At 42.4% G+C, this 24,620-nt stretch overlaps 1 protein-coding gene across 3 annotated transcripts in view; it reads left to right on the top strand.

Moving 5' to 3' along the window:
• SHF (Src homology 2 domain containing F) overlaps positions 1-24,620 on the top strand; it is a 542,785-nt gene that overhangs the window by 271,164 nt on the left and 247,001 nt on the right. For all 3 annotated transcript variants that reach the window (XM_030187563.1, XM_030187571.1, XM_030187580.1), the window contains exon 3: positions 13,279-13,497. In XM_030187563.1, the coding sequence (XP_030043423.1) occupies positions 13,279-13,497 (219 nt within the window). The remainder of the gene's footprint in view (positions 1-13,278; positions 13,498-24,620) is intronic.

Here is a 24,620-nt window from a genome sequence, read left to right on the forward strand (position 1 = left end):
CTCTAGGTGCCCCAAGGGTGCATGTTGAGATCTTATTCTACTGTTTAATAGCATCTGGGCACCCAGATTCCATTTATAGAGTTAAGTACAGTCATGATTATCCGATCTTTGCAAATCCGACCATCCAGCATATCTGAAAGAACCCTGGTGACATCAGGAGCAGCTGCGAGGGTCAAAAATTTACATCAGGCGTGGATGCTGTTCAAAAACACCATCCTGGAAGCCCAGGCCAAATATATTCCGCGTATTAAAAAAGGAGGACGGAAGACCAAACGACAGCCAGCATGGTTAAAAAGTGAGGTGAAGAAAGCTATTAGAGCTAAAAGAAAAACCGACTGAAAATAATAAGAAACAGCATAAGGAATGTCAAGTCAAATGCAAAGCGCTGATAAGGAAGACTAAGAGGGACTTTGAAAAAAAGATTGTGTTGGAGGCAAAAGCACATAGTAAAATTTTTTTTAGGTATATTAAAACCAGGAAGCCGGCAAAACAATCGGTTCGACCACTAGATAACCCAGGGGTAAAAGGGGCGATCAGGGAAGACAAAGCCGTAGCAGAGAGATTAAATGAATTCTTTGCTTCGGTCTTCACCGAGGAAGATTTGGGAGAGATACTGGTGCCAGAAATGGTATTTGAAGCTGACAAGTCGGAGAAACTGAATGAATTCTCTATAAACCTGGAGGATGTAATGGGGAAGTTCTACAAATTGAAGAGTAGCAAATCTCCTGGACCGGATGGTATTCATCCCAGAGTACTGATAGAACTGAAAAATGAACTTGCGGAGCTATTGTTAGTAATATGTAATTTATCCTTAAAATCGAGCGTGATACTGGAAGATTGGAGGGTGGCCAATGTAACGCCAATTTTTTAAAAAGGATCCAGAGGAGATCCGGGAAATGATAGACCAGTGAGTCTGACATCAGTGCCAGGCAAAATGGTAGAGACTATTATAAAGAACAAAATTACAGAGCATATTCAAAAGCATGGATTAATGAGACAAAACCAACATGGATTTAGTGAAGGGAAATCTTGCCTCACCAATCTATTACATTTCTTTGAAGGGGGTGAACAAAAATGTGGATAAAGGTGAGCCGGTTGATATTGTGTATCTGGATTTTCAGAAGGCATTTCACAAAAAGACTCCAGAGGAAATTGGAGAGTCATGTCCTATTGTGGATTAAAAACTGGTTAAAAGGTAGAAAACAAAAAGTAGGGTTAAATGGTCAGTATTCTCAATGGAGAAGGGTAGTTAGTGGGGTTCCCCAGGGGTCTGTACTGGGACTGCTACTTTTTAACATATTTATAAATGACCTAGAGATGGGAGTAACTAGTGAGGTAATTAAATTTGCTGATGACACAAAGTTATTCAAAGTCGTTAAATCACGGGAGGATTGTGAATAATTAAGAGGACCTTTCGAGACTGGGAGACTGGGCATCTAAATAGCAGATGACGTTTAATATGAGCAAGTGCAAAGTGTGATGCATGTGGGAAAGAGGAACCCAAATTATAGCTACGTCATTCAAGGTTCCACGTTAGGAGTCACTGACCAAGAAAAGGGATCTAGGTGTCGTTGTTGATGATACGTTGAAATCTTCTGCTCAGTGTGCTGCTGCGGGTAAGAAAGTAAATAGAATGTTAGGTATTATTAGGAAAGGAATGGAAAACAAAAATGAGGACGTTATAATGCCCTTGTATCGGTCCATGGTGCGACCACACCTCGAATATTGTTTGCAAATCTGGTAGCCGCATCTCAAAAAAGATATAGTGGAATTAGAAAAGGTGCAGAGAAGGGCGACGAAAATGATAAAGGGCGTGGGACGACTTCTCTATGAGGAAAGGCTAAAGTGGCTAGGGCTCTTCAGCTTGGAGAAAAGGCGACTGAGAGGAGATATGATAGAGGTCTATAAAATAATGAGTGGAGTTGAACGTGTAGACGTGAAGCGTCTGTTTACGCTTTCCAAAAATACTAGGACTAGGGGGCATGCGATGAAGCTACAAAGTAGTAAATTTAAAACGAATTGGAGAAAATGTTTCTTCACTCAACATGTAATTAAACTCTGGAATTCGTTGCCAGAGAATGTGGTAAAGGCTTAGCAGAGTTTTAAAAGGTTTGGACAGCTTCCTAAAGGACTTGGGGAAAATCCACTGTTTCTGTGATAAGCAGTATAAAATGTCTTATACTTTTTTGGGATCTTGCCGGGTATTTGTGACCTGGATTGGCCTCTGTTGGAAACAGAATGCTGGGCTTGATGGACCTTTTGTCTGCCCTAGTATGGCAATACTTATGTACTTATGTTTTAGAACAATTTTTAAAAATTGCTTTTGTTTATGTATTGCTTGGTGGTTTATGCAATACTTTCCATATTATCCAACTTTTAACTTCTCTAACAACTGGTTGGTCCCGTTTGCATCGGATAATCGAGACTGTACTGTACTAGCATAATCTGGTATTGGTCTGCCTTACATTTATGCATCTACGACTTCACTAACCATAGACCAGTATATGCAAATGAGAGTCCTATCCTTAGTCTATCCATGCTTTGCCCATGTGTACATCCTCTTGCACACTTGTGCACTATGCCACTTATGCACACTTAACAGCAATTATGTACCCTTCTGGCAATTTCATGGGTAAGTGCACAATTATGTATGTAAGTGCTAGTATTCTATAAATCTATACATGCAAGGGGCACGCAAATGTAAGCATCTAGTTCTATACGTGCCTTTAAGATGTCATCTGGATGGCACTTCTCTGAGCCTTAATGTTACCAGTCAAACCTCATGTCATAATGAAATTTTTGTTTAATTTTCTAATTTCTTCCCTTGATTCCCCATTTTGGTTTTATATCTGAAGGCTCTTGCACATCCACACATTTAGAACCTTGGTCTACCTTTCATGCTGCCATGTTGACGAGGGTTGGATGGAGATGTGGTTGTTGATTTGTAGGTTGCCTTGAGTTCTCCAAATTTATAATACTTCCAGTAACTCGGGTCTTTTCAGTAGTTATTCTTATTGGGCTCCATAGGGAACTACAGAGGTGCAGCCTTTGCTCAATCATTAATGCTGTTGTGACGCACACTTCTACATAAGTAATGCCATAGTGGGAAAACACCAAAGGTCCATCGAGCCCAGCATCCTGTCCCCGACAGCGGCCAATCCAGGTCAAGAGCACCTGGCAAGCTACCCAAACGTACAAACATTTTTACAAGTTATTCCTGAAATTGTGGATTTTTCCCAAGTCCATTTAGTAGCGGTCTGTGGACTTGTGCTTTAGGAAACCGTCCAACCCCTTTTTAAACTCTGCCAAGCTAACTGCCTTCACTACATTCTCCGACAACGAATTCCAGAGTTTAATTACGCATTGGATGAATGCTTATTTGCGTCAGACTCCTTACTTCTTGGGTACATGTTAGGACACTGAGCAAGTTCCATATTCATGTTGTGGAGGAGTGGCCTAGTGGTTAGGGTGGTGGACTTTGGTCCTGGGGAACTGAGGAACCGAGTTCGATTCCCACTTCAGGCACAGGCAGCTCCTTGTGACTCTGGGCAAATCACTTAACCCTCCATTGCCCCATGTAAGCCGCATTGAGCCTGCCATGAGTGGGAAAGATGAGAGGAGCTTGCTTTATTTAGTTATTCCAGGTGTAATTGATGCTGAATTTTGTGTGAACAGATTAGATTTTTTAAGTCAACTCCCAGATTAAGATTGGAAACAAATTTGTACAACAGGAAGCAAAACCAGATTAGCTAAAACTGTCTGTCTTGAGGTCACTTGGGGATTGTCCTCCACAAAGGGTGTGAATTTTGCTTATGCAGCGCTTTTTTGCCCTTGCCAGTCCTGAGAACAGCAGAGTATAGCTCTGGGAATCATACATGGGTTGTATGGAATGGACTAAGTCATGCTAACATTAGAAGTAATGAAGGCTCTCTTGAAAAGGTTCATAAATTGAAAAATAGCTGCTGCATTACTTTGGTAGGTAACAAAATAACAGGAGTCCTAGTTCCATATTCCCTCCTCCTCCTGAGCCATAGAGAAGGGATCCTGAAGCTTAGGCCAACTCCTGTCTCCTCCTCCTAGAACTTGGGAAGGAGATGCGTATCCTTGCACTCAGTTTCTCTCCTATAAGCCAGCAAGGAGATTCCTGGGCTCTGCCCACTCTTTCCTTTTGGAACACAAAAAAAGTAACCATGTGAACAAAAAGCCTGAGTGCACCCACAGTGGTGGCCATTTTTGCAGTGGTCTCTCTCACTTCTGCCAAACTTGAATATCTTGTTGCTCATTTTTTCATTTTTAGAGCATGTTCCTCTTAAAAACACTATTTTTCTTTGGCAAAAAAAATCACAGTTCTTGTTTTTCCAAGCACATCTGAACTATGTATATAGAGTTATAGGAAATACCCTAACAGTACATTCAACAAATATGGCAAGTTCTGTATTTAGCAGAGCATTCGATGAAATGTGTTGCCAAAATAATCTGTTTTAAAGTGTTTCACTGAAAACCCACACAATGTGCAGCATCACAGATGGAGAAGAAAGCCTCAAACTTAAGTGACAGCTAACCGCAAACTTAGCTTCAATGCTGTCTTCAGTAATACCATCAACACAAAAAAAAACTCCATCTGCTTTCAACATTTAAATAATGTGAGTTTGCAGATGAACACACCCAATGTTTTATATACAAAGTGCACTAGGAAAAATCTGCAATGCTCTTTGGGAATAATTCACTTTACACAGTCCTGACAAAGATCCTTGTTTCACCAGCTAAACTGGCTGCTTCAGGGGAGGATGTTCATTCCCAACAAGTGCATTAAACTTCCAAAGGGCGAGTGGACTAAAAAGACACTAACTGATCTACTTCCAGGACCATAATACTCTACTTCCGGGTGTTGACATCACCAGCAACCATAAGATTAAAAGAACGCAAACCATTCCATTTTTTTTTTTATTTAGTCCCTGTGGCCAAACTGTATTTAAAGAATAGGTCCACCATTGTTCTTTTTGGTGAAGCTTTGCTTTAATATCACCCCAGCATTTAGAAAAAATAGGGAATCAATCATAGCACATTACAATTCGAGAACAAATGACGAATAGTGCAGTGCACGATCAGGAGCTCTTCTTCTCGCTGATAATTAATATTATAACAGTTTTCAAACAACCAAATCTTCAACTGCCATTATAATATTAATCATAAGCGAGGAGAAGAGCCCCCTGATTCATCAAACATCTCGGCAGTTGAAGACTTGGTTGTTTGAAAACCGTTACAAACATAATTATAAAACCCTCTTATCTGCACTATTGTGTTCTCTCTGCATTGAGATCATGGAGCTCAGCTAGTTTCTGGGGTTTTATGCATGGGAATGGCACAAAAAAGAGGTACAAATGAGTCAAGAGTGGAACAATCGAGAGTCCTTTAATGAATAGATCTGACATGGACCGTGTTTCGGCGTTTATTACGCTTATGTCAGGGGTCAGTTGGAGTGAAGTCTCTCAAGAAAAAACACACAAATGTTCTTCAAACAATAATGCAAGCAGAATCAAAAGAATAACAGTAACAACTGATGGCACTGATCCAACGAGAATGCAGGTACAAGCATTTACACCAACTAAACCCAATTGTAAATCCTTATGCCTAATTGAATTCATTACAGAATACGCTCAGTGAGTTGTGCATGTAAATTCTAATTATTGCCAGTTAGTGCTCATTATTGCTTAAGTGCTGTTATCAATGCTGATTAGCTTGTTAAGCCAATGAAGTTACGCACATTGTTATAGAATACGCCTGGATCTCTAGTGGGCCAATGATCAGAAGCCCCACGCTGTTCCAAACAGTGCTCTAAAAATAGCGCTAGAACAGCGCGGGGCTATAACGCCCCTATGATCAAAGCTAATAGCATGCAAATTTATGTGCACTGCTATGATCATAGAGGTACTTCTGTGATCATGGGGGTATTTCTGCGGAAGGATTGTGCCTGGGCATGCACCAAAGGCACAATCCTCACGCAGAAGTTGTTTCACAGGTCCGGGCTGTCCAAAACCTGGATCTGTCAAACAGCAGAAGAGGTTTGACAGATCCGGGGTTTTCTCCTGGACCTATCAAACCTAAGTCCAGTGGACTTCCAGGCCCCTCCCCCAAAGCATAAAAACCCTGGTGGTCCAGTGGGACTGCTAACTTCCCACTCCCCCTCTCCCATTTCACACAAAAACGCCCTGGTGGTCCAGTGGGACCGCTATCTAACTGCGCCCCCTCCACCCCCAGCGGTCTACCCCTCCTTAGTGGTGGTAGTAGTTGGAGGAGGTAGGGACTAGCACTCCCTTCCTCCTCTTCAGGGGCCTTCCCAAAATGGCGGTGTCCCGCCCTGCCCAGTGTATTCTGGGGTGTGCTTGGCGGGGCTTAATTTCTATATATGGGTTAAGCCCTGTCTAGTGCATACCAGGATGCACTGGGCAGGGCGTCACACCGCAATTTTGGGAAGGCGCCCAAAGAGGAGGGAAGGAGTGCTAGTCCCTCCCTCTCTCTAACTACTACCACCACTAGGGAGAGGTAGGCCATCGGGGGGGGGGGGGGTGGAGGGGGGCAGATAGATAGTGGTCCCACTGGATCACCAGAGCATTTTTGTGCAATTGGGAGGGGGAGGGAAGCAAGCGGTCCCACTGGGCCATCAGGGTTTTTGTGCTTTGGGGGAAGCAAGTGGTCCCACCGGACCTCCAGGTCTTGTGTTTTGGAGGAGGGGTGGGCATAGGTTTGACAGGTCCAGGAGTAAATCCAAGAACTGTCAAATCTCTTTAGTGGGTATCCCTCATTCCTCCCTCGCTAGCAAACCCTAACACCAGCTCCGAGCTGGCATAAGGTTTGCAGCAGTAGCAGCGCCTTTGTTTGGTGTGCTGCCCGCTGATCATGAGGGATGAATGTGGGAGACCCTTGTTTGCATGCATTTGCATGCAATTAGCATTCAGAGCTGGCAAGCATGTTATCACACTCGCTCACCAGCTCTGATCATCAGGCGGGAACAAACACAGGCGCTAATATGGCGTTATTGGCCTCTAGTTCCCGTGTTTGCTACTGTTCGCGCTATATAGAATCCGGCAATATGCTCTATTTTATGAACGGTGCTATTTTTTTCAGTGCTGATCTTTCAGCGCCATTTATAGAATTTAGTCCTAACTGGCTAACACACTGCTAACACAGTGCTGCCTAAATAGTATGCGGTAAGTGGTCACTTGTTAACCCTCAGCAAGTACTGCATGCTAATGGGAACATTAATGCATGAACAAACATTAATGCATGACCTGCAATTAAAAAACAAAATGACTTTAGTTTTGGGCTCAAATGTGTTAAAATCCTTCATTAAAGCACATTAAACCCAACATTTAACACACTTTAGTAAAACAGCCCCTATCTGTTATATAAGAGAGAATTGTGCTTAGGTGGATATCCAGCGTGTACATATGCTAGTATTCTGAACATTTACATGTGTAACTGCTGCGTAAATAAGTACATAAGCATTGGGACAGACCGAACATCCTGTTAGTGCTGACTTGATTGTAGAATGCAGATTGAAATACATAAAATATGAAGCAATGCAATGAAAGATACAAGAAAAACAAAATCTGAGATTGTTACGAGCCAGATATACTGAAGCGTATTTTCCTGCCTGCGTCTATGGGAATATTGCTACACCAGCCCTATGTTGAACAGACTTCAGGTGTGTACTGTAGATGCTCATGAGTTTTCTGCACCACTCATGCTTTCAGATCATCGGCAAGTGTAGTATAAACTCCTCATAGCAGACAATCTTTAGTCATTAAATACCATTCTATCACAATGAACTTAATGCAAGAACAAGAACCAAAAAGTCAATATTGTCAAAAGTGCTTTACAACTTGTGTTCTTGTTTTAAGCAAAACTTTTTTTTTTTTTAAGTCTGACCATTGTACTTTGATAAATGCATTGAACATAAGTATGGACAAATCAATACAACTATAGCCTGTGTAGCAGATGGTTAATCTCCTTTCATCTGAGTAGTATGTATTCCTGCTGTACAGCTTTGATAATTTCCTAGTCTCAATTGTATTCAACTGCAGGCAGGGAGCCTTAGGGGTAGGAAGATGAACTGTGCAGGTCCTAAAGGTAGAACTGCTGAAAAATTGTGCAGGGAATTGTCTTTTATGGGATCAGTTTGTTAATTTCATTGCTTTATTTTTAATTGGTTAAAATTCCTTTTTCTGTTTTCCTGCTCTTACCCTACCACTCCCACCCCAATCCAAAGTTGTTAAAACAATGAAGGATTATGAGGAATTGTTACCAGCAAGAGAGGCTATACAGGTCTGCAACAAAAACAGCAAGGTGTAGAACACAGAGCAGAGCACGAATCCAGAAAATTCTTTATTGAAAGAGATCTGACATGGCCACGTTTAAACAAAATGACTGCATCAGGGGTTGAACAATACACTAATCTGGGGAAAAATATATTTATACAAGCAATAAAGCCCGTTTCGTGAAAAATGAAACGGACCCTAGGAAGGCTCCTTATATCTTGATTAACTGTACAAAGAACTTGCCTTTAGTTTAGCCACCCATCTATTTATCCCAACTGACTCTGTACCACCCATCTTGTACCCATCTATATATCTGCACTTGGCCCCTCAGCTATATGGTAAGCTGTATTGTAGAAAAGCATTAGTATCATAGCAATGTTATTTGAATGTTCTAATTGTGTGCTTATTAGATATTCCATTGCTATTATGCTTACATCATATAATATCTTTATTTGAATTTCAATGCTGTTAAATGTGTATATTTTTATACTGTTTCATGATAGTCCTATCATTAGGTTTTAATTTGCTGTTTTCGGGTTTACCTCATTTATTGTATTTATGTTTATTCTTGGTTATTTTACTATTGTTATGCTGTTAACAAAATTGTAAGTTTTATGTTAAACTGTACCTGCTGTACATCGCCATGGGAGAATCTCTTCATAAAGGTGATTAATAAATCCTAATAAAAAATAAAATCCGTTATACCCCCCCCCCCCCCATTGCAGTAGTGCACTGAGGGACCCTTTTACTAAGCTGTGCTAAAAGGTAGTCTGTGCTGTTACTAGAGCGTGGATTTCCCATTCACGGCCACCTTTTAACATGGGGGGGAAAACGGCCGATTTTTGTATATTGGCAATAATGGCCACACACTAATTTTTCCATTAGAGTGTGAGACCTTAACTACACCTATTTTCTAGGCGGTAAGTATCAGGGGCGTAGCCAGACTTCGGCGGGAGGGGGGTCCAGAGCCCGATGTGAGGGGGCACATTTTAGCCCCCCCCCCCCCCCCCCACCGCCGCCAACTTTGATATCCCCTGCCGATGACCCTCTCATCCCCTCCCGCCGCCAACCCTCCCCCGCCATCGGCTACCTTTGCTGGCTGGGGACCCCAATCCCCGCCAGCCGAGGAGGTCCTCTTCTTCCCGCGAAGGCTTCATTCTGTTTCTGACGTCCTGCACGTGCAGGACATCAGAAACAGAACGAAGCCTTCGCGGGAAAAAGAGGACCTCCTCGGCTGGCGGGGATTGGGGTCCCCCACCAGCAAAGGTAGCCGATGGTGGGGGAGGGTTGGCGGCGAGAGGGTCGTCGGCAAGGGGGTCCAGGGTGAAATCTACGGGGGCACAGGCCCCCCCCGGCCCCACATAGCTATGCCACTGGTAAGCACTCATTTGCTAATAGATTAATGTGCAACAATACCCATACTCTAACCCCACTAGTGCTGTACATGCCCACTGTCTGCCCCCAAACATGCCTCCAGTGTGGGAAGTGCTCACACATGCCGAAACAACCACGGGGAAACTTCCACACACCCCGCGGTAGGCATTTTTAACCTGCGGTAAGCACATAACTTAAGTTGTGCACACAAATCCAGTCATATTCTGGATTTGTGCTGTAACTTAATTAGTTAACAAGCCAATCAGTGTCGATAATTGCCAATAATAAATTCTAAGTTGCATAGTTGAAATGGGGGCATGGTCATAGGTGTGGAGTGGGCAGGTCATGGGCTTTCTAAAATTTATGCGTATGGTTATAGAATACATCCGGCCCATGTATAATGTAGCCGTCAACATTTATATCAAGTTTTACTTGGCATAACTTCCCGCAACTAAATTTAGTCGTGCGGACAGCCCCTTGGCGTATTCTATAAACTGTAATGAACCAGACAGAACCGAACTCTTATCATTTGACTGACCAACCTCATTACTATCAACGAACAAGCAATACCACTTTAATACTTATGCTGAAAATGATTTTTATATAATTGATGACCTAACAAAGGTTACAAGCTAAACTATTACTCTGGAACCTATGTGAAATACCATAATGTATTCTTCTTTATCATGTATGTATGCATCTTAATGTAATACCACTTTAATCCTTATATCAAAAACGATTTCTCTATAATTGATGATCCAGCATATGCTACATTACAATCTATCACCATAATGTATTCTTCCTTATCATGTATGTATGCACCTTAATGAAATACCGAATGTAATTCTGTTACCGGAAATGGCAATCGCCACTACGGCAAATGTAAGCCACACTGAGCCTGCAAATTGGTGGGAAAATGTGGGATACAAATGCTACAAATAAATAAATTCTATACTTTATGGAATATGCCTAGGCGTATTTCGTGTCAGCGCCAGTTGTTCAGGTGTTATATATAGAATCTAGTCCTAGGCTCAAATTTTATAATGGTAGTTATGCTCCTGAATAGGTGTGAGCATTTATGCTATGTCAAAAGCTGATGTAAGCGCTTGCATTGGCAGTTAGGCACATAAGTCCCTGTATTCTATCATCTGTACACCAAACTCCTAGGCATGCCCCCCCCCCTTAGAATTTGCACACCATGGAATTGGCGCACGCAGCTTCTAGAATCGTGACTAAGGGTAGTTGCACAATCAAATGTTAACAGGTGCCAATTAGCTCCAATTAAAGCTAATAATTGCCTGTTAATGCCAATTAGCAAATTATTAAATTAAGGTGCACATGCAACTGCCCTTATTCTACAGCTTGCTTGTGCAAATTTGTGCGCTAGGCATGAATTAGGGCACACAACATTATAGAATCTGAGGACATGTGTCCAAATATGTTTGTGTTTTGTGTACCCTGATGGCAGTGGTTCTCATTCATAAGCCAGCATAAGTTGGCTGTGCTCTCAGTTTCTCAAATTCTGTGAGATGGATGTGGAAATCAAGCGCTTGTGAGGGACAGTAACAAGAACTGAAGCTTTCATAACTGCCACAAGTTTCTACAGAATATAGTTTAAAAAATGTACTGACAGCAAGCCTATGTTAGTGTGAATTGATAGTGACTTCCAAACAAGGGCAATAATTGACAGATTGATGGAGCCTGACAAACTTGCTTGCTCTGATGCTGACCTCGGAGTGTTGCCTCTGCTTACATCAGTCATTGGGTTCTGCTGAAAGGAGCCAGTAGACTGGATCCTCTTGATGCATTTCCAGACAACAGTCACCACGGTCCATTGTTCTCCCAGGAAATAACTGTAGTACTTGGGTTGCATCCCTGTATAATCTGTGGTGCCACCTGTTTCTGTGGAAACCAGAATGTTGATGTCTTCTCTTTACAAGGAAGCTATTGTTTTAAGTGCTGTGAGCTTACACCAGGCCTCACTGCCTCTGATTCTCAGGCCTTGTGTGGCAGGATAAAACAAACTGTTGACTGAGTGCTGCTGCTGTGTGAACTGCTCTTTCAGAGCACTGCTTTTATTATAGTAGGTCTACTTTAGCTTTTCTAGTTGAGTCTGAGATTGGGTAGATATACCTATCATTGTTTTATTGCCTTTTCAGTCTACACAAATTACTTACCCAAAGGGTTAATGATGAAGCATTATATAGATGATATATTTTCTCCCCCCCCCCCCCCCCCCCCCCCCCGCACACGCACTTTTTTTTACTCTTGGGCATGCAAAAAAGTTTAAAAACTTCACACTATTTTAGAATTCTGCAAAATTTTACATACCTTTATATCTGTTAAAAATAATTTGAATTACAACATAAAAAAGTCACTACTCAGTACAAAATGTATAATATGTTTGTGCACAATTTCTCCAAGATTTTTGTAAGGCAGCTCCTTCCATTCTTTCCTTGTTTCCCTGACTTGACCCTTCCCCTCCCCCCTACCTAGTTGCCAGGCCTGACTACTGCACTCTTTCCTTGCTCCAAGCCCAAATACTTCTGTATCTTCTTGCTTACCCTCCCTTGGGTCCAGTCCCTCAATTCTCTCTTCCCCCAAGGACTCCACTTTCTCTGCAGCCCATCTTCAACTTTCTTATTGTTGGTATGGACTAAAGCCACCGCAGGCTCCATCCCGGCCCATGTGGGCCAATACTGACACTGCTGCTACTTCCTCCTCCTAGTCTAGGGTAAGCCAGTGCCAACACCTTGCAAAATCCATAACCTACCATGAATTGAAATAAATAAGGATGCTGGTCCTTACCAAGCCCCCGTGAATATATATCACACTGATAATGTGTAATGTTAAATATAAACTTGGAGAATATGTGTTTTTGAACACAAGGGATTATATAACTTCATATTTCTCTCCTTCCCTGTCCAGAATTGTTTAAATATATTAGAAATATACCCCCAGATTCTATATATCGCGCCGAGATTTCCACTTGGAAATCAAAGCATATTCCATAACAGTGCGTATAACCTAACAAGCCAGACCATGCAGATAATTGGTAATTAACAAGGAATTATTGACACTGATCGGCAATAATTAGGATTTACATGCAGAACTGTCTAAGCATATTCTACATGCTGCATGTAAATTCTGTTGCATAGTTGAAAATAGGGCATGGAATGGGCAGGTCATGGACGTTTCTAGAATCTATGTGCCTAATTTAGGTGTCAGCATTTACACCAGTTTTTACTTGGTGTAACTGCCCACAACTAAATTTAGTCATGCAGACCAGCACTCAGCGTATTCTATAAACCACTTGGAAATTAGGCTTTTTCTATATAGAATGTGCTTAGGCGCATTTCATTTTGGCGCCAAATTTTTAGGTATGATATATAGTATCTACTCTATAATGGCAAGATAGGTGAATAAAGTAGGCAGGTGACTGTCTTCAAATGATTAGAAATAATTATTTTGACATACAACATTTTCAAGATAATGAATGTTTTCTTAGCCTTAAACAAAAGCTGAGAAATTGAATGATGAAATACTAATGTCATAGTGTTCTGTCCCCACCCCTATTTTTATGCAGAAATCCGCCGTAGAGGATCAAAGGACCCCCCAGCTAAGCCTCTCCATTTGTACGACACTCCCTATGAACCCACAGAGAACGGTGTGGACTCTGATACGGAGAAGTCCACGTGCCAGCGGCCCAGGGAATCACGCCTCCCTGAAGATGATGAGAGGCCTCCTGAAGAGTATGACCAGCCATGGGAATGGAAGAAAGATCGCATCTCGAAAGCCTTTGCAGGTAAGCCAAAGCAGAGAGCTTTTGCAGCCAAGAAGCGTTTTCCACATCAGACGTAAATCAACAGTAGATAATATGCATGGCAAAGTGTTAATGCAAACCAACCAAAGTCATCCAGTACTATAGAAGTGAAGCGAAAACTTTGGTAGAAAAGAGACAAGAGAAGGTGGTTGAAATGCTGCTTGTATCTAGTTCATTTTTTCTAAATTTCCAAGCTTTATCACAGGCCCTTCTTCTCAGCTGCCCCCTGCCTTGACCTAGCAAGAAGCTGCCAAGGGGGATGGTGTGCCTGCAGACTTGGAAAAGATGTTCTCCTGGTGTATATGTATACTGAGCCCACTATCCTAGAGAAAACACTTTTTGTTTTGTTTTTAAATAAATGTTCTATTTTTTAAAGGTTTGAGCACTGTATTTTCATGGTGTGTACATACTGATAGCAAAACAGGCTTGGTGGCCTGGTTAAGTTAAAGAACCTTTTCAAAAGAAGGTTGTTTCATTTTCACTGGTGTTCAAGTGGCTAATGTCGCAGTGCGTTATCCAATAGTGCAATGTGATCAGAGTTTGTGCTACCTAGAGGTCTTATCATATATAATAAAAATATAACATGCTTGTGTAGAAACTATGTTGTAAGAGCTGCACAATACACGACACATTTAGGGGGTCTTTTACAAAGGCAAGGTAGCATTTTTAGCGCGCGCTAAATCCTGGAGATGCCCATAGGAATATATGGGTATCTAGCATTTAGTGCACGCTTATTTTTAGCGCACACTAAAAATGCTAGCATGCCTTTGTAAAATGACCCTTTATTGCCTAGTTAATTAGGCATTCGCATAATCTAGCTTGAAAAGGTCTGATTCTGTAGTGATAGGGTTTTGGCAGATGTTTCTAGGAGATGCCCAAGACCAGGGTAGGCAACCTACAGCTCATAAGTCAAACCCCTGTACACTGGCATTTTTTTTTTCTGGCCCATTCCACATCACCATTTCAACATTACTATCCAGCCTGCTGATGCTAACTATGCGATCCATCTTGTGACATCATTCAGTGTCCACTTTTGATGCACCAGTATTTATAGCTCTTATGTTTGTGTTAATTGGTTCTTTATTCATGATCTCAGAGAGAGCAGCAGGAAAGAGCCTGGTGCTCATTTCCCTTTGTGATTGCTGTTCTCTAATGTGATCTGCTGGGGTCTCCATGTGCAGTACAGTAAGTGTGATTGATAGAGGATACTTCAGACACCATATCGTATAGACTTACTGGCATTACTCAAACTATTCTGTGGAGCACTACTAAAAGCAAACCAGGTGAAGAGATTTTGATTAGGGGGGGTGCTGTTTGTGATGAAATGTTATTCTCCAATAATAGTATACACTCTTTTGCACTACAAGCAAAGAAAGGGAAATGGGACTTGATATACCGCCTTTCTGTGGTTTTTGCAACTACATTCAAAGCGCTTTACATAGTATATTCAGGTACTTATTTGTACCAGGGGCAGTGGAGGGTTAAGTGACTTGCCCAGAGTCACAAGGAGCTGCAGTGGGAATCGAACTCATATCCCCAGGGTCAAAGTCCACAGCACTAACCACTAGGCTACTCCTCCGCTCTTGCCAAAAAGTGCACACTATGTGCAAAAGGGTGCCCTATTTTCTGATAGTGCATGCACATGCATGATGGTTCACATATGAACATGCTATAGGGAGTGTGCCCTCTTTGCTTATAGTGCAAACTTTTTAAGAAGAGTGCATACTCGTTATCAACATTCATTCTGGAATGGAAAAAAAATCCAGAACCCCCCCCCCCCCCCCCCCACATACACACACACACACAAAAATATTCTGGTTGCTCATCCTTAATTTTTATTAGACTTTACTAAGTATTCTTACTAAAGGAAAGTATCAGATTCAGAATGTGAAACCTAGGAATATACTGCTCTGTGTTCTTGTTGGCTGTCTGACCTTCTGTGACATCAAAATTACACCAGATACCATGTAAGTGGGTTTAAAATCTGGGCATTATACCTAGAGGTAGAACAGTCATGGGAAGACTGGTTCTTCCTTTGCTGCTATAGAATCATGTCTCTGAATAAATTTTACTAACACTCAAAGATAACTCCTGCTGCCACTTGCATGGACATTTATATCCACATATACTGGGTTCTCACCATATGTTTCTGTTAGGTTTGTGGCATGTCCAGAAATGGTGGGGGAGGGAGAGGAGGGAGGAGACTAGTGTCACAGTCCGTTCCCCTAGAAATACCACAATTTTCTCCCACATTCACTCTCTCTAGTTGGAGTTTTTTGTGTGCTGGGACTGTAAGGCTAGGGAATAAGCAAGTTGTTCATCTTGCATTGAACGTGGTATGTTTGCTATGTTCTGTTCAATGAACCAAATGGTCTCAAAGTGAAAGTTAATAAACTATTTTCATTCGAAGAAAGCAGAAAAAGAAAATTTGAACGTTGATGGGGCATAGAGAAACTCCTGTGTTATTGAAGGAAATAAAGTTCTAGCTGTGTGTATCATGAAGAAGTGAGCAAGTAATTGAGAACGCAATTTGCTGTAGAGAGTGAGTGACATGAGCTGATTGGTTACAAGTGGATCTGTCTCATGGGTACAGAAGTGTACTGTAGAAAAACAGGAAATGCCAAGGTAAAGGAACAAAAATGGAGGAACAGTAATTAAAGTTCACTTAAGATCCATTTACAGCATAGTGAAAGAGCAGCAACAGCAGCTGCAGCACATGACAAAAATGTCGATGATTACTCCATATAGCAGTTAAATAAAATAATCTACAATCCTTTTGTTCTATGTTTTTATTCCATTCCTGACAAAATGTCAGTATGTAAAAGTTTCTCAGCTCCAACCTTACAGAAATGAATTCTGCTTATTATCATGTTTCTCAATGAAGGCATTTTACATCCCATAAATCATCATTAATACAGAAAGAACAACTGAGTGTAGATTCAAGGAAGTTTTTTTTTTTTAATGGCACACCTTTAATCTGAAAGCAGTATAATTTAGAAAGAAATTGTGTGCATTTTTTTTGTTTATTTACATCACAACCTAAAGACCTGTTGTGCAATGTACACAGGTCTGATATCCAAAATCGCTTATACGTTCAGCACTGCTCTGAATAAGTTCTTTGTTTTCCTAAAATGCCTTGTGTTGCTCCTCTTATAACTTTCAAAAAGTATCTATCTGAGATATTGAATATTCCTGAGCAGGCCTACCCTCCGGTTTCTAAAATATATTATTTGTTATTACATAAAAAGAAGAATACTAATCAACCTATTTCTGAAGGAGCTGATGTTTCTTTTGACACTTTAAACCTCACACAAATGCTTGAAGACGATAATTTGGACTCCAAACCCGCTACTTTGATTGTGACTTTTGTACTACAACCAGATAGAGACTGGATATTGAGACAATTTTTTCGCCATAGAGAAGAACTTTTCATGAATAGTAAAATTGAATTTTTCCAGATATTGCCAGAGCAACCCAAAAGAGGCGCCAACTTTTCCTTAAACTCCGCCCACAGGTGGTGCAAATGGGCGGTTTATTTTGGCTGAATTTTCCTTGTAAGTGTGTATTAAAATTAAACTCAGTGAAATATGATTTTTATGATCCTATACATTTAACATATTTTTTTGACTCGAAGACCGTTGTAACTCCAGTCTTGCAGCCTATAGCAGTATCTTCTCCTACTCCATAATATAATAATTTGGTCTGTGTTTCTCTTCCTATGTTAACTTTAAGTAGTATATAAATATTTCATGGAATTGTACCTTGTTCTCTCCCTCTAATAGTGGACTAGAGAATAGATAATAATATAAATTGTTTATTATAAAAAATTTATGTAATATGAAGTTTAATATTACCTATCTGTTCTAAATCAAGAATATTCTTGTTTAATTTGTGAATTGATAAAAAAAAAAGTGCTTTGTTTTCAAAATGCTGTTGTGTTACAACAGGGTTCCTATATGGAGTCTGTTCTATAAAGGAAAGCTGTTGTAAAAGCTTATGCCTACATTCCAGAGATACACACGTGCAGCACCATTTTAGAAAAGTCATGGATGTTGGCATATAGATGTTTTAGGCAAAATGATGTATTTTAGAAATTTAGGAATAAGCGTAGAAGCCTAGTGTACAATCGACATATCTCTGCCCCCTGACCAAGGCACCTTAAAAGCATTCAGAAATGTATAGCGCATCAATGGTGATGACTAAATTGTTGTAATGTAAAACATCTGGAAAGCAAAGTGTACCCAAAGGTTCCCATGAAGCTGAAAATGGCACACCCAAACTCACACCATCATGCCATGCCCCCATAGGACAAGTACGTATTGTCTATAAGATCCACGATGCGTCACCGGTGTCTATTCGGTGCCCGTAGAAAAAAACATTTAGCGCTGCCTGTGGTAGCAGTACAAATTATATAGTGTGTGCACAACATTTAGCGCTGTCCTGGGGTACCAAACTTTTATTTAGATTTTGCTCATACCTTTTTCAGCAGTAGCTCAACTCCTGTAGGGCTCACAATCTAATTTTGTACCTGAGACAATGGAGGGTTAAGTGACGTGCCCGAGATCACAAGGAGCAGAGTGGGATTTAAACCAGGCACCTCTGGATGTCAAGCCTGGTGCTCTAACCACTAAGCTTAGGGTTACCATTTTTTGTCCTCATAAAAGAGGACACTTGCCCCGCCCCATTTCACGCCCTCGCCCTGCCCCTTTCACACATTCGCCCCCTCTTCCCCCCATCACTTTCCCTCCCCCTGCCTTGTCACCTCCCCTCCCCTTACGCTACTATTCCTGGTGGTCTAGAGGTATCTCTTTGCTCGGGGCAGGACAGAAAGAGCCCCCTCTTTCCTGCCCGGAGCACTGCTGCTAGCTGCCCTGCTGCAAGCATCCTGTGTGAGTCCGGCTCTCGGCGTTTCAAAATGGCCGCCGAGAGTTGAAGCAGCCTCGCGAGACTTCAACTCTCGGCGGCCATTTTGAAACGCCGAGAGCCGGACTCATACAGGATGCAGCAGGGCAGCTAGCAGCAGCGCTCCGGGCAGGAAAGAGGGGGCTCTTTCTTTCCTGCCCCGAAGAGCAAAGAGGTACCTCTAGACCACCAGGGATAGTAGCGCAAGGGGGAGAGGAAGGGAGTCCCGCCTCCGCTCCCGCCCCCGCCAGCCAGCCCGTTTGTCCAGAAGTTCGGGCAAACAGGCAGGCTGGCCAAATCCGTCCGGACGCCCGGACATGTCCTCAAAAAGGTAAATCCGGACGTATGGTAACCCTAACTAAGCTTTTTCTCCTCTCCATTCTGCACTACAATATATTTTGCACCTGGGAGCAGGGCAAAACATTTTGCCTCTTGGAGTTTAGTGGAGGGGTAGCTTAGTGATTTGAGCACCAGGCTTGATAGCCTGGGGTGCCTGGTTCAAATCCCTGCAGTGCAGAGCAATGGGCTCTTTTTTTGTTTGTTTGTTTTTAAACTTTATTTACTTAGCACTGCACAGAAACGTAACAAGGCACATAAACCATTAGCAAATACAATATAAAGGGCATCAAATCACAAAAAGCAATTGAAATAAAGAGTGTTATATCACCCAAATCTTCTATAAACAACTTTGACTCACATTTCAATATGAGCCAAGAGAAGCTGCCAGCTTTGTAAAATGGCAGGTATAGACATTTTGCAGCCCTGACATTTTGCAACCCTAAAGGTTTAGAGCTGTCGGCAATTTCAGAAACATGGACATATCAAATAGCATCATTTCTCCGAGGACAAGCAGGTTTATAATTCTCACAAGTTGGGTGATGCAAGTCCGCGTCACCCGATCCAGCATTTACCATAGCTAAATGAGAGCTTTGTGGAGTGCAAGATGGTCAAGTGCCCTCCCGCCCGCAGTCAGAGTGCATTCTCCTCAGTTCTTCTTTTTCCATGTGAGAAGAAGGTGTTTTTCTTATCTCCTCATGTGGCTCGGTCTTAGCTATTTTTGTGCCTTCCGGCTATTTTTTCGGTTCTTTTCACCCTTTAATTGTGTTCCTGTTGTTGGAATCTCAATCTTTTTCTTCTTTTAATTTCCTTAATTTTTTGCTTGGTTTTAAATTTTGTTTGTTTTTCCGATATTATTAGGCACTTTTAGGCCTTGACTTTGGCCAGGACTTTTCCCTTTCCTTCTTTCCATGCCTTGCCCCTTTTTCAGGCACCATCGCTTTGTTTAATTTAGCTGACAAAGTTTTTCCATCCATGTCCACGAAGATTCCCTGTGACTTCAAGTGCTGTACCCGGTGCAATTGGGAATCTCTGGGAAGGACACCAATTCTTGGTGTCTGCAGTGTCTTGGGCCCAACCATAGTCCTGCTATCTGTGTTCTCTGTCTTCACATGAAAAAGAGGGCCCAGGTTTCCAGAGAGGCTCAGCAAGAGAGGATTTTTGGAGCGAAGTCCAGTTCCTTGACATTGGCATCAGCATTGAGGTCCGAGCCTGCTACTAAACCCTCATATACTGGGAGCAGTGAAGAATCAAGTGGGTTGCCACCTGCCTTGAGGCCTCCTGCTGTACAGGGCCCCCAGGATCGTCCATTATGGGACCTGACCCCGAGGCATAGTCCACAAGATCTTCCGAGAGTGAGGCACCCCCTTGCTGGATCTTTTTGCCACTCAGATCAATCACAAGGTCCGTCAGTTCTGTCCGAGGCTTCAGGCCCATGATAGACTAGCCTAAGATGTCTTCCTTTTCAGTTGGAGGACAGGTCTTCTGTATGCTTATCCTCCCATATGTCTAATGGGAAAACCTTTGTTGAAACTCAAGTAAGACTGCAGAACAATGGTTCTGATCACGCCATACTGGCCGCGGCAGATATGGTTCCCTCCTCTTCTGGAATTATCAGTGGAGATTGGAGTGTTTTCTGACCCTCATAACTCAGAATGAGGGGTCACTTATACATCCCAACTTCCAGTCTCTGGCTCTCACAGCTTGGATGTTGAGAGCCTAGAATTTGCTTCCTTGGCTCTCTCAGAGGGTGTCTCCTGGGTCTTGCTGTCTTCCAGGAAAGATTCTACTAAAAGGTGTCATTCTTTTAAATGGAGGAGGTTTGCCGTCTAGTGTGAGATGAAGGCCCTAGATCTCCTTACTTGCCCTACACAGACCCTGCTTGAATACCTTCTACACTTATCAGAATGTGGTCTCAAGACCAACTTCGTAAAGGTTTACCTTAGTGCAATTAGTGTTTATCATCAACGTGTAGAAGGTAAGTCCATCTCTGGACAGCTCTAGTTGTTTGCTTCATGAGAGGTTTACTTTTGTCAGTACTCCCTGTCAAACCTCAATCAGTGTCATGGGATCTCAACATCTTTCTCACCCAGCTGTTGAAAGCTCTTTTTCAGCCACTGAATTCCTGCCATCTGAAGTACTTGACCAGAAAGGTCATTTTCTTGGTGGCTGTTAACTTCAGCTCGTAGAGTCAGTGAGCTTCAGGCCTTAGTGGTGGATGCACGTTATATTAATTTTTATTACAACAGAGTAGTCCTCCGTACGCACCCTAAGTTCCTTCCGAAACTGATACCGGAGTTCCATCTGAAGCAGTTGATTGTCTTGCCAACATTCTTTCCCTGACCTCTTGCCCATCCTGGCAAAAGCAACTTGCACACCTTGGATTGCAAGAGAGCATTGGCCTATTACATGGAGCGGGCAAGGCCCTACAGACAGTCGCCCAGCTTTTTGCTTCTTTTGATCCCAACAGGATGGGGATCTCCATCGGGAAACGCACCATTTCTATTTGGCTGGCAGATTGCATTTCCTTCACTTATGCCCAGGTTGGGCAGGCATTGGAGGGTCATGTCACAGCTCATAATGTCAGAGCCATAGCCACGTCGGTAGCCCACTTGAGGTCAGCCTCCATTGAAGAAATTTGCAAGGCTGCGACGTGGTCTTCAGTCCACACATTCACATCACACTACTGCCTTGAGCAGGATACCTGACGTAACAGTCGGTTTGGGCAGACAGTGTTGCAGAATCTATTTGGGGTTTAGAATCCAACTCCACCTTCCTAAGCCCATTTTATTCTGTTCCAGGTTGCACTCTCATTCAGATTGTATACAGTTTCAGGTTAATCTGTGTTATGTCCTCGCTGTTGCGAGGCCCAATTGACCAATGTTTGTTGTTTTTGTTGAGCCTGAATTCTAGGGATTCCCCAGTTGTGAGAATTATAAGCCTGCTTGTCTTTGGAGAAAGCAAATATACTTATCTGTAGCAGGTATTTTCCATGGTCAGCAGGCTTTATATTCTCATAGTCCCTCCCACCTTCCCTTGGAGTTGTCTCCTTTGTTATTTTTGCTTTATTTTTTTGCTATAGTATTAAAATGAGGAGACCGCGTTTTCACAGCAGGTGGGAAGGCACTCGTACATGTGCGGTGGAGCTCATCTCATGCTCCACAAAGCTCTCATTTAGGTATGGTAAATGCCGGGCTACTTCTGAGAATGTAAAGCCTGCTGTCCTTGGAGAATACCTGCTACAGGTAAGTATCTTCGATATACAACCCTCCCACCTAGATGTTTTTTTAAGGCATATGTAAAAGTTATGCTTGCCATTTTACAATCTCTGGCAGAGGCTTCATGGGAGAATTTGTACTGGCTCCAAAGCAATGGAAACCTCAGTTCAGATGGTACAAGAGGCAGAATGATGAACATGCTGAAAACCAGACAGGATCACAGGACCTGCCGCACCACAGAGGGGGAGAGGAAGGAGACAGGTGAGGTGAAGGAGTATTTGGCAAGGTATTGGAAGATGGGGGGAAAGGTAGCAGAAGGGGAGATGGAGGGTTTTCAGACCACAGACCTGGATAGACAGAAACAGCAGTCATACTCACAGAGTCTCTCTCAGCTGTCTCACAGTCAACACCAATGCAAACAGTCACAGAGACATGCTGCGACAGCCCTTACTCGTGATTTAAAGGTGATATAAGTCCTGATGTGTTCATCTGGCATTGGATGTACATCAGCGTGCTATCCAGAATCGGGGACAGATGTTGAGACAGCATCACCCTTAACACTCCCTTGTACTGCCCCCAACATGCCTCTGCCAGATGTTTTGTCATTCCCTTTTGAAAACAAAACACTGGTTTATATGTGGTGGTCGCAAAAACATATATAAGTGCCAGGTTTGAGATGTTCAAAGTACAAATATTATTCTGTAAGCTACATGCATAAGTATGAGGCCTATCCACACTGTTCCCATGTGTACACCCAACTACAAACTATGTGCTATCAAAGATATACGCTTAGTTGTACCCGAGGTAAATATACCCGTCGTATACCCCGGAGGAAAGGAGAAACCAGGATGATATGATACAAACGTTCAAATATTTAAAAAGTATAAATCCACAAACAAACATTTTCCAGAAATGGGAAGGTGGTAGAATTAGAGGACATGAATTGAAGTTGAAAGGGGGCAGACTCAAGAATAATGTCAGGAAGTATTTTTTCACCGAGATGATGGTAGGTACCTGGAATGCCTTTCCGCGGGAGACGATGGAGATGCAAACAGTAACAGAATTAAAAAATGCATGGGACAGACAGAAAGGAATCCTGTTTAGAAGGAATGGATCTAAAGAAGCTTAGTGGAGATTAGGTAGCAACACCGCTAATTGGGAAACAAAGTCAGTGCTGGGCATAAGTTCTATGGTCTGTGTCCTGATTGTGGCAAGGACAAATCAAGAACAGGTATACATATGAAGTATCACATCATACCGTATGTAATGAGTTTATCTTGTTGGGAAGACTGGATGAACCATACAGGTCTTTATCTACTGTCATCTACTATGTTACAGGATAGCATGTAACTGGATTATTGCCATTTTCACGTTCCTATTCAAACAAACCCTCACAAAGAACAACCATATCTCAAACAACTAATTATTACCCGAATTGGTTATTACTCTATTTACCATTAACTTTCTGTTTGCTTCATGTACAATTTCTCATTCATAATAGATTTTCTAAATGTTAAACATCCATAGCTATCCCAGTATGTTTACGATATTGTATTATAAAATTGAATTCTTTCAACAAATTACTTTCTAATGCATTATTCTTTGTTATGTATCCTATACTATTTATTGTAAGCCACATTGAACTCAAACTTGTTTGGGATAATGTGGGTTATAAATATCACAAATAAATATATGCTAATATTCTGGTCATTTAGGTGTAAATTTGGCACTTAAATGCTGCTTACCACTTTAAAGAATTAGTTCACTATCTAGCTTATTTTCGAATGGGCAGGATGCCCATCTTCCGACACAAATCAGGAGATGGGCGCCTTCTCCCGAGGTCGCTTAAATCGGCATAATCAAAAGCCAATTTTTTGCGTCCTCAACTGCTTTCCGTCGCCGGGACAACCAAAGTTCATGGGGGCGTGTCGACAGTGTACCGAAGGCAGGACAGGGGCGTGGTTATGAGATGGGCGCCCTCAGCCGATAATGGAAAAAAGAAGGGCGTTCCTCACGAACATTTGGTCGACTTTACTTGGCCCCTTTTTTTTCACGACCAAGCCTCGAAAAGGTGCCTGAACTGACCAGATGACCACCAGAGGGAATGGGGGATGACCTCCCCTTACTCCCCCAGTGGTCACCAACCCTTTCCCAACCAAAGAAAAAAATAAAAAAACATTTTCCAGCCTCTGTGTCAGCCTCAAATGTCATACCTAGCTCCATGACAGCAGTATGCAGATCCCTGGAGCAGTTTTTAGTGGGTGCAGTGCACTTCAGGCAGGCAGACCCAGGCCCATCTCCCCCCCCCCCCCCCCCCCACCTGTTACACTTGTGATGGTAAATGTGAGCACTCCAAAACTCACCCGAAACCCACTGTACCCACATGTAGGTGCTCCCCTTCATCCCTAAGGGCTATGGTAGTGGTGTACAGTTGTGGGTAGTTGGTTTTAGGGGGGTTTTGGGGTTCAGCACCCACGGTAAGGGAACTATGCACCTGGGAGCAATTTGTGAACTCCACTGCAGGGCCCCCTAGGGTGCCTGGTTGGTGTCCTGGCATGTGAGGAGGACCAGTGCACTACGAATGCTGGCTCCTCCCATGACCAAAGGGCTTGGATTTGGTCGTTTTTGAGATGGTCGTCCTCGGTTTCC

This window comes from Microcaecilia unicolor, chromosome 1 (genome assembly GCF_901765095.1).
Source record: "Microcaecilia unicolor chromosome 1, aMicUni1.1, whole genome shotgun sequence".
Taxonomy (NCBI): Eukaryota; Metazoa; Chordata; class Amphibia; order Gymnophiona; family Siphonopidae; genus Microcaecilia; species Microcaecilia unicolor.